General features: G+C 45.4%; 5 protein-coding genes across 6 annotated transcripts in view; 3 read left to right on the forward strand and 2 right to left on the reverse strand.

Annotated features, from left to right (window-relative positions):
* Positions 1 to 3,238, forward strand: part of LOC6585916 — a 32,733-nt gene extending 29,495 nt beyond the window's left edge. The window contains exon 7 of one of the 2 annotated variants that reach the window (XM_002011504.4): positions 48 to 3,237. In XM_002011504.4, the coding sequence (XP_002011540.2) occupies positions 48 to 3,034 (2,987 nt within the window). In that variant the 3' untranslated portion in view covers positions 3,035 to 3,237. Of the gene's footprint in view, positions 1 to 47 lie in introns of both variants that reach the window. The other variant, XM_044008965.1, reaches the window with a different exon arrangement.
* A 1,457-nt stretch (positions 3,239 to 4,695) lies between these two features.
* On the forward strand, positions 4,696 to 7,201 carry LOC6585917 (O-acyltransferase like protein). Its single transcript, XM_032733143.2, has 5 exons — positions 4,696 to 5,016; positions 5,090 to 5,816; positions 5,932 to 6,297; positions 6,351 to 6,912; positions 6,971 to 7,201. The coding sequence occupies exons 1-5, from the start codon at positions 4,833 to 4,835 to the stop codon at positions 7,103 to 7,105; spliced, it is 1,974 nt and encodes a 657-aa protein (XP_032589034.1). The 5' UTR covers positions 4,696 to 4,832; the 3' UTR covers positions 7,106 to 7,201.
* Positions 7,202 to 7,324: 123 nt separating this feature from the next.
* Positions 7,325 to 8,881, forward strand: LOC6585918 (syntaxin-16). Its single transcript, XM_002011506.4, has 3 exons — positions 7,325 to 7,535; positions 7,612 to 7,745; positions 7,824 to 8,881. The coding sequence occupies exons 1-3, from the start codon at positions 7,455 to 7,457 to the stop codon at positions 8,665 to 8,667; spliced, it is 1,059 nt and encodes a 352-aa protein (XP_002011542.1). The 5' UTR covers positions 7,325 to 7,454; the 3' UTR covers positions 8,668 to 8,881.
* Positions 8,882 to 9,085: 204 nt separating this feature from the next.
* LOC6585919 (RNA-binding protein pno1) lies at positions 9,086 to 10,050 on the reverse strand. The gene has a single exon (XM_002011507.4). It carries the CDS (start codon positions 9,933 to 9,935, stop codon positions 9,222 to 9,224), a length of 714 nt encoding a protein of 237 aa, XP_002011543.1. The 5' UTR covers positions 9,936 to 10,050; the 3' UTR covers positions 9,086 to 9,221.
* Positions 10,051 to 10,701: 651 nt separating this feature from the next.
* On the reverse strand, positions 10,702 to 11,346 carry LOC6585920 (RNA-binding protein pno1). Its single transcript, XM_002011508.1, has one exon. The coding sequence runs from the start codon at positions 11,344 to 11,346 to the stop codon at positions 10,702 to 10,704; it is 645 nt and encodes a 214-aa protein (XP_002011544.1).
* Positions 11,347 to 19,427: the final 8,081 nt, after the last annotated feature.

Raw genomic sequence — 19,427 nt, forward strand, 5'->3', positions numbered from 1 at the left:
CAGAACCAAACTCTCTCTCTCTCTCTCTTTCTCTCGCTTTCTTTCAGAGGTCGCCCTGCTCGCGGATCGCAAGGATGCGCTGACCAAGCGACCCCTCGACTTCGATCGCGAGGAGGAGACGCGCAAGGGCGAGACCATGAAATGGCTCGAGTCACACTTTGGCAGCGAGTCGACGGCCTCGAATGACTCACGCGACGACGAGGCCAACGAGCTGGATGTGGAGCCCACCAAGAAGAGTTACTTCAACGTGACCATCAAATCGCAGAGCCAGCAGCCAACAGCAGCAGGAGGAGCAGCAGCAGCAGCAGCAGCAGCAGCAGTAGCCGTTAGCAGCAATCAAACGCTGCCGCGAACTCTAGACAGAGACAGAGACAGAGAAAGGGAACGGGAAAGAGAGCGTGAGCGCGAAAGAGAGCGCGAACGGGAGCGAGAGCGAGAGCGAGAGCGCGATCGCAGCACACTGGAGCGCAAGTATGTGAAGGACGCTGGACGTGGTAAATACTATCAGGGCATCTCGAACTGGTCGGAGCGGAAGGAGGCGCCCACGCTGAATCACTTCTCGACGCAGGCCTTTCGCGAGGATCTGCAGGAGACGATACGCCGCAAGCAGCTGCAGGTGGCGCCCGACGTGCTGCCTCCGGGCAGCGATAGCTACGTGAGCCGCGAGGACATCTTGCAGCAGAAGCGCCAGAGTTTGTCCTCGCAGTTTCTGGCCAGATCGGCGCGCGGATCGCGGGATGCGCTCGACGATCTGGATGCCATACCCGGACCGGGACCCATGCGCCCTGCAGCGCCGCCAGTTGCTGTGGGCGTGGGCGTGGGCGTGGGCATGGGCGTGTCACCGGGCATTGGCGTTGTGCGCAACGAGGAGCCCACGCTGAAGCGGCCGGCGTATGGGCAACTGCATGGCCATGGGCGCAGCAGCAGCAATCCGGTTAGTCAGCTGCCAGTGAATGGGCGTGGCAAGGGCGGCAGCACCCAGCTGGAGTTTGCCATGAGCAGCAGCAGCAGCAATCTGGGGCGGCCCACAGTGCCGCAGCGACGACGTGCCATCGAGAAGAAGATCGTGGAGCATGGCCATGCTGCCAGCAGCATCAACAGCATCAGCATCAGCAACAGCATCAACAGCAACATCAGCAACAGCAACAGAAGCCAGAACAACAACAACAACAACAACAACAAGCTGCTCTCTGCGAATGCCCAAACGCAGCTGGAGCCGCCGCCCGACTACTCGCCGCCGCCGCGCAGTCGCAGCCGCAGTCGCAGCTCGTCGCCCCAGGTGGACTACATGATCGGCCGGCCCAGGCAGATGGCAGCCAGTGTGCCAATGGAGCCGCCAGTCTCCAGCACAATGACGCTGAACCGCAAGCAGCAGCAGCGCACACGCTTTGCGCCCAGCTCCTCCAGCTATCCGACAGGCATCAATGGCCACAGCTCCGTGTCCACCTCGAATCTGTCCAGCGGCGGCGGCGGCGGCGGCGGCGGCAGCAGCAAGCCCAGCAAGATGGGCCAGGTCATTGGTAACTCGCTGCGCAAGCTGGTCAGCAAGATTCGTTCGGCTAGCGCGGAGCGCAAGTTTCGCATGAAGAGCGCCGCGAGCAAATCGCGCGAGCAGTCACCGAATCCCAATCAGACGGCCGCCCAGCAGCTGACCACGTATCAGCAGTACAATGTGATTGACGGGCATATTGGCGGCAACAACAGCAACAACAACAACAACAACAACAACAGCAGCAGCAACGGCAATGGGCAGCTGCGGCACAGCAGCAACGAGTCGGAGAGTTCGCTGCGCCAGGCAGCGAGCTTCAAGCGTGCCGAGTCCGCCGAGACGCAGTCGGTGAGTCCGCGCCAGCGCTACTATCTGGGCGAGGATCCCTACTCGAGCACGCTCTACGGCAAGGAGAACATCTACGAGCGGCATGCGCACGGACGTGCCGCCGCACGGCAGCCCAGGTATCCGGAGGACGACTACTATGACAGCCGAGCAGGAGCAGGAGCAGGAGCAGCAGGAGCAGGAGGCGCAGGCGCAGGGGCAGCAACAACAACCACAACCCTGGGTCGCTACCAGAAGCATGGACAGCGCTTCAGTGGCTCCACGCCCAATCTGCTGCAAATGCAGCCCGACTTTAGGAATGCCCAGACGCTGCCGCGCAAGCTGCACGAGCCGGTCAACGCATATCGGCCACAGCCGCGCTACAATCAGACGCTGGAGAAGAAGCCGCAGTACATGACGACAGCAGCGGCAACTCCGCAGCAGCAGCAGCAGCAGCAGCAGCAGCAGCTGGCGCCGCGTCAGCTTGGTACCGCCTTGGAGCAGGGGCCCGCGAAGCCGGCGCGCACCTATGCCAAGGTGTTGAATCGCAGCAAGAGCTTCAATGTGCACGGCATGAATGGCAGCAATGATCCTAGTCCCATTTACATTGAAAAGTTGACACGCAACAACTACAACTACAACAACAACAACAACAACAACGGCAACGGCAACGGCAAACAGGAGTCACAGCTGCAGGCCTACAAATCGAATCCGCATCTCTACCAGGCCAAGGACAATTCACTGAAGAGCGGCCTGAAGAGTCCATCGATTGTGAATCTGATCAGTCGCAGCCAAAAGGATCTGACCAAGATTGCGACCAGCAACGAGGACGATCTCTATGCCATCGAGGACAACAACAACAAGAAGCAGCTCTATCTGCGCAATCTGCACCAGCAGGCGCCCGATCTGTACCGCGTGCTGCACGGCGACGAGGCCGACTATGCCGCAACGCGCCACAAATATCCTTTGCAGCCGAAATACTCCCTCGACTCCCGCTCGCCGCCCACCGTCGAGCTCAACAAGGACACGGCGAGCATTGTGCGACGCAGCAGCGATGAGCACAAGCGGCAGCTCTATGCCGACGAGCAGCAACAGCAGCAGCACACGCACACACATGCACATGCACACGTACACGCACACCCACATCATATGCATGCGGCTCAGCAGCAGCTGCGTCGCGGCTCTGGCGCCACCATCATTGAGCTGCGCCAGCGCAAGTGAACACTATATGCCTATCTCTGTCTTTCACTCACTTCTTCTCTCTCTCTCTCTCTCTTTCACTCCCCCTTCCCCCCTCTCTCTCTATCACTCTCCTCTGGCTTTTAGTTTCATTTGACTAGCGGCAAATAAATATAAAAGGCCCACACAAATATAGCTTTTTTTCAGCTAAATTTTTCGTCTTCTTCTTTCTCATTTTTTTCACTTTATTTTTGCTGCTATACATTTTTATATACAAACATTTTTCTATATATACATATATCTTCCATATATTATATACAAATTTTAAATTTAAATGTTTTTTTTTTTTTTTTTTTTTTTTTTTTTACTAATTTTGTTGTATAGTTAAACGTTAAATATAAATATATATTTAATAATAATATTAATAATAATAATACTTGCGAGCGAGCCAACTAACTAATTAATTGATTAATTAATTACTTCCACTTACTACTTAATTAACGTACTTAAACATGTAGAAGAAGCAACAACAAAAATCAAATAAACATTGTAATACTTAATAATAATTAAAATTAATATTAATTCATTGCTAAAAATAAAAAATAAAAAAAAAGCAGAAAAATTCCAATTATAATTATTATAATAATAAAAATAATAATAATAAAAAAAAACAAGAAAAAAATAAAGTGCCAAAATAAAAAATAATAAAAAATAAAAAAAAGTGCTATATATAGCTGCGAAAATTAAAATAGCGCCACTTTGATAAGCAAGGGTTTAAGAAATTTCTATTAATCTTGGACAGTGCTCGACTAACTGATACCCTATAGACTGCATTGTCTGCAGTTCTCGCGTCTCTCTGAATCCTGAATCCCTGAATCCATTGAAAATGGGAAATTGGTTTTTCAGGGTATATTGGTTTTGTTAAAGGGCGTGGCTGCCCTTACAAAGTATATATATTTTCAAGGCAAGCTGAGTCGATTTGGAAGTCAAAATATGTTTCACATTAAAGTTTTTCAGCTGGATACATAAAACGAGCTTTATATTCACTTTTGCTCGTTTAAAATTATTGTATTTAATATTCTTTATATTATATACTAATAATAATAATAATAATAATATTTTGTCCAAAAACCTTTGGCTTTAATTACACTAGCAATGCGTTTAGTCATACTCCCACCCCCAACCCTGCCTCTGTCTCTGTTGTATCATACTTTGAGAGCCTTTTTTTTAACCAAAGTCCATATATTATCTATGGGTTTTAGGTCTAAACTTTGTGCAGGCTACTCCATAATCCAAAATATTGTATTGTCGAGCCAGTTCTTGATGATTTTCGCTTTGGGCTTGGGGTCATTGTCCTGTTGAAAACCGACTCTTCTTCAGAATACGCCCTACCATCCACAAAATCGGGTAGGTGGGTATTCAAAATATTCAGATTGTCATCCATCTACATAATTCCATACTACAGTTGGAACACTGCTATATACATACATATACATATATCTAAAGAAATCCAGAGTATTATCAAAAGGTTCACTCCACCGAACTATTCCTTGCTAATTAGAAGACTTTTCTCTATTATTCAATTTCGACTTTAAAACTATATTTTACGATCAAACTAATTTGCTTTTAATAGTCTGAGCGAGGTGCTAGGTCTAGTGACACTAGACTCTGGGCTACTTTTTGATTGGGTCCAAAATGTTGGATAACAAAAATGCTGCCTCTACGTGCGAAGCGAACAAAAGATCTTCACCCTCTCTCAACGATATCTCGTACTGAATCGGTTGCTGCTTAGTCTGTGTTTCGCATTCGATGCGAATGGTGGCTGCAATCTTAGGGCATTATGTTGCTTCTGTTGTTAGTGCTGCCCGTACTAGTCGGCGCCTTGGAGTCTACGTCGCTGCTGCTGGACCTGGCACAGTTGGCTGCCCGGAACGAGAATGGAACCTTGGAGTCGACGCAGTGTGTGGAGCAGCTTCGGGATCTGCATTCCGCCTGGCAGGCGAATCAGAGCTGGGCTCTGAAAGGTAAGAGTGGAGTGGATTAGCCCAAATTGGGAAGGCAAATGAACTGGACTTACTCCAAATGGACTTCTTGTAGCTCTGGATGCCTCTGGCAGCGGCTTCAACAACTTCATGCTGGCCAACAGCCAGTGGCTGGGCAATCGCCTCACCTGCCGAGCACTCAATGAGCCGCTGCTGCGGTACCTCACGAGGAATCATCAGCAGCTGCTGCGACAGCCTGCGCCCTTTGAGCACGCCTACAGCGTGGCTTACCTGAGAGCCAACTCCAGCTGGCAGCTGACCACGAGCATGAAGCCCAGGCAACTGCTGCACGTTGGACTCTGCGTGCCTCAGAGCTGCGATCCACAGCAGCTGGAGCAGCTGCTCGGCCAGAGCCTAGCGGCAGCCAGAGCCGAGGGCAGCTGGGAGCAGCGTATGGGGCTGCAGCTGGAGCTGGTCTACGCTAAGCGCCCAGAGCTGAGCGCTGGCTTCCTCGCCCGTCCCGCAGTTCGCTCTCTGCTGCTGCTGCTGGCTGTGAGTCTTCTGCTCGCCTGCCTTGCCAGCAGCGGCTGCCTTCCAGCTAGCCGCATCCTTGGCTGCTTCGATGTGGCCGCCAACTGGCGGCGTCTCTGGCAGCTGGGCGGTCAGGAGATCGCAGTCATCAGTGGATTGCGTGTCTGCAGCGCCTTTGCCTTGATTGCCTTGCATACCGTTTGGTATCAATTCTTCGCGGTGAATCACTCGGCGGATATGTCAGACAAGCTGGTCAAGGCATGTTCCCAGATTCCTTTGGCGCTCATGATGGAGGTATTCTTTGTCATTAGGTATCTATAAAGGATTTGTATGAATGTATCTAGTGCTCTCTCTCTCTCCCCTTCTATTTTTCTCTCTTATCCTTGGACAAGACAAACACTAAACAGTTCCACCTCCTCTCATTAGCGGCTTCCTCACCGTCTCCAACTTTCTGGGCAACGTTCCACTGCAGCGCAGCATTGCCAGCGATACGTTGCCCGGCGTTGCGCGTCGTTTTGTGAGGCAAGTGGCTCAACGATACTTTCGACTGGCTCCGCTGCAGTGCATCGTGATCCTGCTGACCGTGGTGAGCTTCAAGTATAATCGCGAGGCATCCGTCTTCCATTTTGTTGAGTCCGTGGATGAGCAGTGCGAGCAGCATTGGTGGCGCAATCTGCTACTCGTGCAGAATCTGTATCCGGTCAGCGAGATGTGCTGCAATTGGACGTGGTCGCTCGGCTGCGATATGCAGTTCTATATAGGGGCAATGTTATTGCTGTACACGCATACCAGGTGGGCATGCATACCAGGCATTGTAACATCTATTTGACGTTTCGTTTTCGTAGGCATCCACAGCTGATCCGACGGTTGGTTCGGGTTCTACTCTGTGGGAATATTGTATACACTGTCCTGCTGTTCGTCTTCCTGAATGTGCCCAATACAGTGGAGGACGGATATAGCATAGGCGATTGGGTTTATACGAATCCTCTAGTCCGCATATCGTCCTACCTCATAGGTGGCATCTATGGCTATGCACATGCCTACAGCTTGGAAGCTCCCTTTGAGACACTCTTTGCTACCAAGACGGCTAAATGTGAACTGGCGGGATTCACTCTGTGGCTATTTGCACAGATGCGGAACATGGAGCTGGTCAGCCCAGTAGTCGTGGGCAGCATTGTCGTAGTTCTGCGTTCGTTATTATCCGCAGCCACGGCGCATCTAATTTTCTGCAGTTTTCGCATCGAAGGCAGCTACAGAGTCACACGTTGGGTGGTGCGGTTCCTTGAATCGAGTTGGTTCCAGCGCCTCAGTCGGATTACCTATGCCATCTATCTGCTCAATCCAACGACCATACTCCACGTTTACTACTCACTCAGCGAAGCAATGCCATCGGACTTTAGTATTTTGGTAAGCTTAAGCTGTAAGCAATGATTTTTATACGTTATTAATTTTGCTTTTGTTGTAGCTGTGTCTGATTGTGGCGTTTGTGGTTATAGTTTCGTCACTTGCTATTCCATTGACTCTGTTCTTCGAGCTGCCCTTTAATAGTCTCACAAATTTATTTTTGGCCTCAAAATATCATAAGAATAAAAGTAATTAAGTCTAGACATATGTATTGATATCTATAGTTACATTACAAGTTTTGTTTACAAATGTATTGCAATAAAACCGTTTTGAACGTAACGTAACGCAACTCTTGCTGCGCTAAATATGCTCGCTTTTGCGTTAATTGGTCGGATACTCTGCTTTGCGCTTACGCTACTCCAATTTGCGTTTGAACAGCTGTTGCGTCTTTTCTGTTATCGATATACAAATATATTCACACAAGTCGTTGCATCGATAGGATAATTCGATTATTTCATCATACCAATAGCAAATAAATAAAATGTAAGATTTACATAGATTAATTACAATTTTTTCGTATACAAAAGGCTGTTGACAACGCCAAGATGACTTCGCGCAATCTAACCGAGGTGTTTGTTATCATGCGCAACAATGCCAGCAAGAATCGCAATCATTATGACGAGCGGGTAAGGGCCAAATCAATTTATCGTCCATATGGATGAAATGATTCAAAGGAGTGAAACTAATATTGTAATTTAATAGCGTGGCAGCGACTCGGAGCGTCTATTGAAACATTCAGTACGCGAGGCTGAAGAGGGACTCGAGATGCAGGATGATTATGCCACCCCACCCATTTGGCTCGACAAATTCGAGGAGGCGCAATACACGATGTCCAAGTGAGATCGCCATGAATATTCTCGGAGCTCTCAATTACGAATCGCTTTGTTATTAATGTTATATTATTGCCATTGCAGAATCAAACCAAAATTGGATGAGCTGGGCTCGCTACATGCCCGCCACCTGCTGCGCCCCACCTTCGATGACCAAAAAGATGACGAATGTGAAATCGAAGTGCTTAGCCAGATTGTGGCCAAGCTGATAGCAAGCACCCATCGGCACATACAATGCGTCCGCTCTAGCCTGGGCGTTGGCAGCAAAGTGGAGCAGCGGCTCACGGCCAATGCGGTGCACTGTGCGCTCCTCCAGCTGCAGGATTTGACGGTCAAATTCCGCAGCAGCCAAAATGCGTATCTGCTGCAGCTCAACTCACGGGAGGAACGCTCCCAGAAATACTTCGACAATGCAAATGAATTCACCAATGTCGAGCTGGGCAACTTCGGTGGCGATGAGCCACCCAACAACTTTGTGGATACCTTTGATAATTTTCTGCAACCACTGGATGGCGCTGGCAAGAGCCAGGTGAACGCGTATCTCTTCGAGGACGACGAGCAGCAGATTGATGACAATTTCAAGAAGCCATTGACTAACCGTATGACACAGCAGCAGCTGCTGCTCTTCGAGGAGGAGAACACACGGCTGGCACAGCATCGTGAGGAGGAGGTGACGAAAATAGTAAAATCCATTTACGATCTCAACGATATCTTCAAGGACTTGAGTCACATGGTGCAGGAGCAGGGCACCGTGCTCGATCGCATCGACTACAATGTGGAACAGACCCAGACGCGCGTCTCCGAGGGCATGCGACAGCTCCAGCGTGCGGAAATGTATCAGCGCAAGAATCGCAAAATGTGCATCATTCTCGTCTTGGCCGCCGTCACCTTCGTCATGCTCGTGCTGCTCATTCTAACCAAGCTGTAAAGGATTTGACCGACCCCAACGCCCAGCCAGCAAATTTTCTGTTTAATATTTTCTTTTGTTAGTGCAGTCATGTGTGTATAATTGTAATTGTAATTGTATTTGTGTAAAATATATATAAATTCCATTATTTATTTATTAATCCAAGAGCTGAATTTTATCTCTATAGCAAAAACTAGCAAAGCTAATGAAATAGAATCCGATATTCGCTATTAAAGTGTCCTGCCCTTTCTATGCAATTCTCATGAGATCAAGTTGAGATCGTTAGAATACCCAAAGTTTAAAAATTCCCTTAACTCAAACGCGCGTAGTTCAACTCAAAACCTGAAACAGATGATCTCCACACGAAATATTTCACAAGAGAATGTTAGATAAAAGAGAATATACATACATACATATATTATATAACGTATAAAATGCATACATTATAATAAATTGTTTATTTTAGATTGAACAAAGATGAAAAAGAGAGAAAAAAAAAATTAAATACGTCTTATGTTTAATTATAGTCTAGGTCTATGGTAGGTCCTTCCATTGTAGCCCTATGATCACAGCCTTCACATGCGCTCCGAGAGGCGAGAGGCAACGGCGCGCAGATTGCCATAAACCTTGCTTGGCGGTGAGCCGAGGATCAAGTTACAAATGGCGCGACGTGCCAGCTGAATGTTCTTATAGCTGCCCAGAATATGGATCTTGCTGTCGGCGAGGACAATTCGGGTTTTGGTCACATTCTCGATGGTGAATTTCGTGCGTCCACCCTTGCCAGCGAGACGGCCAATGGCTCGGGATTGATGGTCGCCGCGCAGCGTTTTCACGTCTCTGATCTCAAAGGTCTCTATGAAGAGATCCTCCAGACGGAGCAGTGCCAGAGCATCGTCTACGTCGAAGCCGCATAGGAAGGCCTTGACGAAGTCAGCGCCTTTCTGCAGATTGGATATATCTGGAGTTTCGGGGCCAATGCGCAGCTCCACTTGACGTGTCTTTATATTGAAGCGTATTTGCAGTTTCATGTGCTCCACCACCGGTGTAAAGATTTTCATCCATTGCTCTTTGAGTGAGCTGTACCTGTGTGGTGGCACAGCCACCTTGCGAATCTCGCTGCGTATGCGCTTGGGTTTTGACGCCTGTCCGTGGCTGGAACGTTCCTTGCCCTCGATCCCCGTGGCTGCGTCCACCTGCATTTCCACATCTTGGTCACTTGCATTAGCGTTGCGCTTTTTTGCCTTCTTGGTGGGCCCAAAGATATCCACTTTTATTGCATCTACTTCCATGGCTATTTCTTTTCTATTCGGGAATACTTTGATAGACTTAATTCCGTCTTCTCTATTTTCGTTTGATGGCTGTCCTCCACGTGCGGTTTCAACGATGCACGTCAATGGTTATCGAGAAGTGGGCACTCCAGTTGAGTGATATAGCAGTCAGCTAAAGAGCGTGAATAAAATCGGCCAGCAGCTATCGTTACATTGCGCTAGGCGCGAATGTAACGGACGTGAGAGTTAACAGCTCAGCTATCGCTACGCCATATTTTTGTTTGTTTCCATTTTGGCTTTAATGTTGTTGCCGCAAATAGCTGTAAATATGCAAAGACAAATTGTAATTTAGACTCACTCATAAAAGTGATGAGTTCATAAATAAATGTATCTACGCCTATTGGGGCGTGGCAAATCACATAAAGCTGTAGCTTCTTTAGTTCTAAAACTAGAACGCTGAAATTTTGCACGGCCTAATGTTGCGATTCTATAAAGAACCTACATATATGTCCAGTAAATTGCTAATAGAATCCTAGCGTGGCAAATCGGATAATAGGCCATGAATGAATATTTTCATATAACATGCATTTTACTAAATTGTTTATTTTGGATTGAACGAAGATGTTGAATGGATACAATATTCGGAAAAACATATTATTTGTAGTAGTAGTGTAGTGTGTATATGCAAGGTCCTTCCAGTGTATGATGTTCGCCTTCACATGCGCTCAGAGAGGCGAGAGTCGATGATGTGCAGACAGCAAAACAGATAAATGAAATTGCTCGGCCATTAGGGTAAGATCAGGTTTCGAATGGCGCGACGTGCCCTTTTTATGTTCTTATGAGAACCCAGAATATGGATCTTGTCATGAAGTAACACAATTCGGGATTTGGTTATTTTCTCGACGATGAGTTTGGTGTTTTCCGTGTCAGATAGGAGACTAAAGACACTGTGGAGTGGCTCGCCGCTCAGCATCGTCACGTGCGGTATCTCAAAGGTCCTTATGATGAGATCATCTAAATGGAGTAGCTCCAGAGCATCTTTTATCTTGAAGCCGTAAATGAATGCCTTGACGAAGTCAGCGCCTCTGACCAAACTATACAAGTTTGGTGTTTCGGGGCCGACGCGCAACACCACATTACGTGTTCTTACGTTGAAGTGTACCATCAGTTTCATGCGCTCCACGAGCGGTACATATATCTCCAACCAGTGCCCTCTGAGTGCGTCGTATTTGTCTGAAGGCACGAACACTTTGACAGTATCATAGCGTAGACGCCTGGGCCTTGGTGCCTCTTCGGGGCTAGAAGAGTTGTTGTCATTGCTATCTGTGGGGTGGTCCACTTGCACTTCAGAAGAGGCGTTGTCAACGGGCTCTGTGGTTGGCTCCACCTGCACTCCAGCATCTGCGGTAGTTTCATCAGCTTTGCGCTTCATTGTTCTTTCTGAGTCCTTTAAATTTCTATTCGCAAAAATTAAAAAAAAAAGAAAAATTTATTTTTCGGGTTTACTTTTTCTTATTTTTTTTTTGTCGTGACTCGGTCGACTAAATTTTCGTTTTGACACTAGGGCTCTATGTGTGCATCAACATTATACGTCAACTTTGATTTAAAATGCATAGCCTACTGAGTGCTGCATCAGTCAGTTACAGAGTGTGAAGCGACACGAGCTGAAGCCATCGTTACATTGAGCTTGGCGCGAACGTAACGGACGTGCGAGTTAACGGCTTACGTTTAGCGCGAGCAGCTATCGCTACGTCAAATTTATATTGGACCTTTTGTTTGTTTCCATTTTAACTTTGATGTTGTTGGCGCAAATAGCGGTAAAAGTGCAAAGACAAATTTGCGGCCAACTCTTCTTGTTTATTTGTAATTTAAGTAATGCGCTTTGCACAAGCTTCTGACAATGTTTAATTTTCGCCTAGCAAATTGCAGTCCTGATAAATAGTTGTTGTTGTTGTTTGCTCACTTTGACACCCCGAAAATAGACGCTGCTGATGCTATCAGGTATACTTATTGTGCATGCTGTGCACATAAATGGCCCCAGGCCCTCGACATTGTATCCAAAAATGCAAATGATAATGATGTCCCAGCGAGCAGCCGCCAGACGAGCTGCTCTCCATCCGCTGTTGCTGCGCTGTCGGTGGCGTTGCATATGTAGGCCTTTCGGCTGTTGTGCCTGTCTAATCCATGTTCGGACATTTTAAATACAAATTGCAGAGCTGTTGCGTCTCCCGGCATCAAATTGCTTGCAATCTGAACACACACACACGCACACACAGGCATGCACACACGTTCAGCATCCGGCCGAGTAGCAGTTCCAGGTGCTGGTCCATGTCCAGGTACCGTTACCTAGTTAGCTGCTACAGCATCTCTTTTTACTCTATTGGCAACTGATTAGCATTTAAATTAAAATGTCGCAAAGTGGCCTTAACAAAATGTTGCTTATCGCGTATGTGTGTGTGTGTATGTGAATGTGTGAGTGTATGTGCTGCAATTGTATACTCTTTCCAGTAGCTATGCAAAAAACTATTCATGCAGGCAAAACGTATAAGAAATATTTGACAAAATAAAGCAAATGAAATAACCTTTCAATAAATAATTATTTCGAAATATTTTGATTTATTGAATGCCATAAATTCTGTGCGAAGAAATTGCAATTAAGATAAAAACAATTCACAAACGTTTTAATGCATATAAAGTCATAAATTATGTTGCTTACTAAATGTACTAGAAGAAAATAGCGTAATTTACATACATATATGTATGTACATATACTTATAAAAAGAACGTAATATACATACAAACGTATTACGTAGTTAAGAGCTTTGGGCTGGCCTTGTTTGATCACGATAGCAGATTAATCGATAGTTTGTTAAGGTATCGCAACCAGTGGAGGATCCGTGCATTTATGCGTTTGTAGCGATGATCAAGTAATCGATAGTTGGTAGCATTATCAATAGCACAATTCTAGAAATGCAGAGTATTTATGTATGCGTTGCACATATCGTTTCTTTGCTAACTATGTATTTCCAGCGTATGCATGTATGTACACATACATATGTTTGTATGCACATATGTACATATGCATGTGTGTGTTTTCATTGTAGCTTATTGTCTCTGATGTCACCTGTTTATGCCGCTGCCGCCGCTGATGCTGATGCTGCTGCCGCTGTCAGTGTCGCTGAGATTGGCACTCGCTTCGGCAATTGCTTTTGTGCCGGGCCACTGCAAATTGGAGGCAGCATCAGCAGCAGCAGTAGCAGCAACCAGAGATGCGGATGCGAATGTGGATGTGGATGCGCATGTTGGATGCGGATATTGTGCTGACTGCTGTTGCGCTCACTTCAAAGAGCGCAACGGGCGGGCTTAATTATGAAAATTAATTGTATTCGAATGAATAACGTTAATTGATTTCCCTCCCGCTTACTCTCGCCACTGTCCTCGCGCTCTGTCGCACCTGTACCGACCTGTAACACCTCCCTCTGTCTTTATCACATTAATTAATTACTCCATTTTATATTGTCGAGAGTGAAAACAACGCGAAATCAAATACTCGAACAATTTTGTCCGCTTTTCGAGGTTCGCGTTTCGCTTTTTGTGCGCCATTTGCAATTGCCGTTAGTTAAACGATTCAGTCACGTAATTCATTTGCATGGCGCGCGTGGTCAGGATGCGATATCCTTCATCGCGGTCCAGCCCATCGGGGAAGCTCCAAATTGAAGGGTAGAGTGCGAGTGGGCAAGACAATAAGAGGGGGGACAAGACAGTTAGGGAGAGTGGGAGAGAGAGAGAGAGAGAGTGGGGGGAGCGAACGTTACTTACTGATTACAACGTTGTGTCTATTGAATCTACAATAGAGAGGGAGAGGGAAAGAGAGAGAGAGAGAGAGAGAGAGAGCGAGCGAGCGAGAGTGAGTAACAGAGAGGTAGAGTAAAGTTGAGAGAGTAGCAAGAGTAGAGATAGATAGAGAGACAGAGAGCGATAGGAAGCGGTAGAGAGTGAAGAAAGAGATAGAGTGTAATAAGTCAAGAGAGTAGTAAGAGATATAGAAAGAGTAGAGAGTAGAGAATGTAAAAAGAGAGAGAGAGAGAAAGATAGGGAGATGAGCGAATAGCTCTACTGTTGAGAGAGTATGGAGTAGAGAGTATAGATGAGAGAAGATGAGAAGGAGCGAGAAGAGGGGCGAGGAGAGAATATAAGATAGAGAGTAAAGCTAGAGGTAAAGCTATTTCAGCTTAGTTTTCCTCCTTACGGTTAGCCTCTGGTTAGAGAAGACAGAGAAAATTCAAAGACTTCATCAAAATATTGTTTTCTCGCTCCAAAGCCAGCAAGGGGACGTTGTCCATCTCACATCTCACATATGTCAGTGAGTTCGCTGCCTTCGAGAGGAAACGAAGAAGAAGACAACTGTTTAACCAAATTGATGCGTGAAACTTTGTGCGAGCAATTTGTTGGCTATTTTTTATGCGGCATTTGGTCATTTTTCATGGTCAGTAATTGGCTAGGACTGTGACGTTGGCCCCAACACCATCAGTGGCATCAGCTCCAGCAACTGGGCCCCCAGCTCCAGCCTTCGCTCCAGCTCCAGCTAGAGCGGCAGCCTCAGTTTCAGCTCTGTTTATCCTGCTCCGGCCACATCCTAACTGAATGTCCTGCATTGTCCCCTTGGGCTGATGACAGAACGCGACTTGCTCTCTTGCCCCTCCTACGCAGGCCTTCATCTTGACTTCAGCCACTGGGGCTATGCATATATATGCGCTATTTATGTGTGCGTGTGGGTGTATGTGTGTGTGTGTGTGGGTGTGTGTGTGTGAGTGTGTGTCATCTATGCTCACGTATCAATAAGTGCTTGAGACGTGAACTGAATTTTTTATTACCGTTTGTCGATGTATGCCGCCCGCAGGACGAGGGACGAACGGCTCGCAGGACATTCAGAATATGTCTCGCAGCATGCGAAATTGCCTGTGAAATATTTTCCAAATTTACTATATAAGTATGCATACACACACACACATACATACACTTGAAGAAAACATACAAGTTGGAAGTGTATGAACGAATACCCTGTAGAAAATTTTGCCAAGTGGCATGCTCGCCGGTAGAGTGCAGAAATTGCTAGAAAATGTAAAGAAAACATAAAATAAATGAAAAGGAAAAGGAAAGCGCGAAATTTGAAGTAATCCTGAATATGTGCGAGATCGTATACCCTGTAAAAATCGCTGTATTGTGATATGGCTTTGTGTAAGATGAAGGTAGAGAATAGATGTGGACAGCTGAAAGCGTATACCCTGTAAAAACAGTTAGTAAGGAGATATCCTACGGCGACGAGCTGCTTCAGAGTATAATTGTCAGATCTGGATCCCAGGATATAGAAAGACACATATAGGAATAATACATTTGCTTAGGACTAAGCGGTATATAACACTTTCAAGCTCATGCGTTCAAGACGCCTTAGGATTTGTTCTTTTCAAGCTGTCACACTTTGATTTTGCTCAGTGTAGCTTTGAATATACTGGCTATTGATGCAGCTACGCATAGCCGAATGAAATCGAAGCTTTAGAGTGCTGTGAAAGGCGTAAGGCATGGCAGGCAGCTGAACAATTGGCCAAAGAGATTAAATCAAATCAAGGGTCTAAGCAGCCCAAAAGTGAGGAACACTGAGCTAAGCCGTTACTATATGTAGCCAGACTTGAAGGCGTCTGCTTGGAGTGGAGTGGAGTGGCGGAGGGGAAGGGAAAGTGGAAGTGGGTGTAGGTGGAGGATGGAGGATGGAGTTGGAGGTCAATCTAAAAGGTCGAGTGGCCAAATGCGAATTCAGTTTAATTGTATGTGGGGATTAGCTTTGAAGTTTTGGCGGCACAAAACTGACTCAACATGGAATAACACGACACTTAAGTGCGTCACAAGGACTGAAGGAGCGATGGAGCGATGGAGCAAAGGAGCAAAGAAGCGACAAGCGACAAGCGCTTCAATGCGAATGGCTTTCAGGTAATTTCTCTTTGGGGTTAAGTGGGCCAAAGGGCTGCTTAAGTCGCCCGAGCGTTAATTACTGCCAAAGACAGAGTCGAGCCGAGTCCCCATTAACCCTCCGCGCGCACTCAACGACCCCTCGCCGCTGCTGCCCCGCAGTCCCGCAGTCCCGTGCGTCGAGCAACCCTCGACGGGGTGATAAACGGCCTGGCCTGGCCTCGCCCGGCCTGGCCTGGCCTGGCCTGTCCAGGTCCAGAATCTGTGCAGCTGCCTGAAGCTGTTCGCAATTGATTTATAAATCAATAAAAATATGTGCATAAATATTTACCGAGACAATATAAATAAATTACAATCCAATGTGAGCAGTCGGCTGAAAAACCTTATGCAAAATGCAGCCGGACAGTCCAGAAGGACCAAAGGCTTCGACTGCGCCGCACACAAACACTGAGAGCCGAGCCGAGCAGAGCAGAGCAGAGGAAAATCAACAGACGATGCCTGTAGTTCAGTGGGTGACCGAGGAGACGGATGAGGAGTGTGTGTGGGTGTCTGGCGTATTGTGTGGCGAATTGTGTGTGTGTGCGTGTGTGTGTGTGTGTGTGTGTGCGTGTGTAATGCAATCTGAAGACGCAGTCAGACAATGCCGAAGGCTTATGAACAACTGCATAGATGCTCGTTGCGCTTCTGGTCCTTATTAACTGACAGTTGTCGGCAGTGGCCGAAGGAATAGTTGCTAGGTTTAGGGCAGGCGAGGGCGGCTAGCAAACTAAGTGAGTACAAACCAAAGATACCCTGTAAATATAGGCGGGCCCAAGAGGTGCAAGGAAATAGATGCTTGAGCTCTAGCTGCCTAATGCCTAATCATAAAAGCATAGGTCGGGCAAAACAGCACACATTAGATACCCTGTAAATATTAGACAGGCTTACAACATCATATTAGCTAAGAGAAGGTCGATGTGCTCAAGCGAATTCAGCTGTGCAACTATTCTATATAATCAATGTCATAGAGATTAGCATTAAAAGTAGGTAGGCATATTTCTAGATACCCTGTAATTATCAAAAGTGCCTAGAATTGGAAGAAAACGGAAGCTGCGAGCATAAAGCTCTACCATAAGCTATACTTTCATATACATCCGAATAGTAAACAAACGATAGCTTCAAGATACCCTGTATATTTCAAGATATCCTCTAATAAACTGTCTGGAATTAGAGAAAGTGAACAGTAATAAAACTAAAGAAATAAAGCTCCGCCATCCACAAGCTATACCTTGATAAAACTCTGAATAGTTAACAAACACCATCAATATACCCTGTAAATTTCATAATATCCTCCAATAAACTGTCTAGAAGTAAAGAAAATGAAGATTAATAAATCTAAAGAAATAAAGCTCTGCCATTCATAAGCTATACCTTGATAAAAGTCTGAGTTGTAAACAAACACCATCAATATACCCTGTAGATTTCCTCTAATAAACTGTCTGGAAGTAAAGGAAATGAGGGGTAATAAAACGAAAGATATAAAGCTCTGCCATCCATAGGCTATACCTTGATAAAACACTGAATAGTAAACAAATACCATCAATATACCCTGTAAATTTCAAGATATCCTGTTGAAAAAGAAGACATTCGTCAAATATCTTTGTATAACTCTCAAGCGCTTTAAAGCTCCCTGCAAATTCGCTACCATCATGAAAAATAAGTACAGACATAATCAATAACTTGTTGAGCGGCCCTCGTGCAGCATGCTCAACTATGTGCATATGGAAATGGTATAGGGAAATCGGACGCTGTGACGCAAGATGCAGTCAGATTTACTTTTGGCCCCATAATTTGATGTACTCTGCGAGAGTGTGTGGGCTAGGTGTGTGTGTGTATGTGTGTGTGTGTGTGTGTGTGTGTGTGTGTGTGTGTGTGTGTGTGTGTGTGTGTGTGTGTGTGTGTGTGTGTGTCTGACTGTGTGAATGCAATTTAAATATGTGCGCAATTACGTAAAATGTTTACCATGCACAGCTGGGCAAAACAGCAACAAAAAATGTGTATAAAAACAACAACAAAAAGTGGCAGGAAAACAATTTCAGCCAACCAGGTGCCAACTAATCAAAAATGCGAGCAATTATAATTGATTAAAATGAGACGGACAACGGAGTCGCAACCAACGCAACCCAACCCCAAACCAAAACCGAGCCCAACCCAGCCCAACCCAACCCAGCCCAACCAAGCCAAGCAGCCCAACTAACCCAACCAACTATCTAACCGAGCATTCATCCATGCTGCATAAGTGGAATCGCCTGCGAATGCTGCGTTTTGTGTAATTGAATCAGTTCAGTTGATGGCATCCATTTGCCTCTCTCCCTCTCACTCTCACACACACACACACTCTCTCTCTTTTTCTCTAAACGCTTCATTTCTATATTTGAATGCAATTACATTTATATCATGTTACACTCTGCTTTCGGTGTGTTCAATAAAGTCATTTGCAACACTGGAAAATTAAAGGAGAAAAAAAAAAACACACACACAAGTAAAAAAACAAACAGTGCTCGAAAATACACCAAAATAAGGAATAAAAAAAATCAAGGTAAATGCTATGAAAATCATTGACAAGTGCACAATAAATACTTAACAATACTGCAAAGTGTACGCTGAGTGTTGGGCAATGCTCAAAATTCAATGAATATGCCAGCTTATGCAATTGTAGCTAAAATTTAGAGAGAGCAAAATGATGCTCAAAGTGATGGAAGATACTTTATAGATATATATATATATATATATATATATATATATATGTATATATATACATATAAATTTTTTTATATATTATTTTTTATTTCTACACATTGATATTTTGTTTGATATTTGATCCGAAGAGCTAGCAGAAACTGTTCGTACTTTTTGTAATATCAACAATATTGATGATGAGTGGAGCCGAGAGCATTGCGAAAATGGCTTGAATTTCACATTTGTATAAAAAGAGCTTCATCAGAGAGTATTGTGGGAATTTGAGTTAAGGGCTTTTTGGCACTCGGGAAGGTTTACTTTGAAATAATTTCGAATGAGTTTAAATGTGAACATAGAACTAAAACTATCTAGTTATGAAACTTTGAAGAAATAGGTTTTTTTTTTTTTTTAATTAATTAATTTATTTACTTTTTTTTTTTTTAATTGCATATTTAGGGATAACATATGTTGCTTAAGCCAGGGGAAGTGAATAATTTTTAATGTGAAAGGTTTGACAAGAAAACATAATGAAGAAATTAGAATCGGATGATATACATAAATCAGCTGAGATATGAATGCTTTAAGTCGTTTATCTGGTGTTTTATACTATAATAAATGTAATCAACTCGGAATCTGTAACTTGTCATAAGAAATACAAAACTGAAGACTATTTCCATATTTGTATTTTAATTGCTGAGTCGGTGTCTAAGTTTGGGCTTAAGGCTATAGCTGAGAGCGCTGGGAAGCTCGGCTGGTACTTCTGAAGTAGGAGAAACTTGATATTACCTACATGTGAATATGCATGCATATAGGTATATATATGGGTATGTA

The sequence above is a fragment of the Drosophila mojavensis genome, unplaced genomic scaffold, assembly GCF_018153725.1.
Source record: "Drosophila mojavensis isolate 15081-1352.22 unplaced genomic scaffold, ASM1815372v1 contig_136, whole genome shotgun sequence".
Classification (NCBI taxonomy): domain Eukaryota; kingdom Metazoa; phylum Arthropoda; class Insecta; order Diptera; family Drosophilidae; genus Drosophila; species Drosophila mojavensis.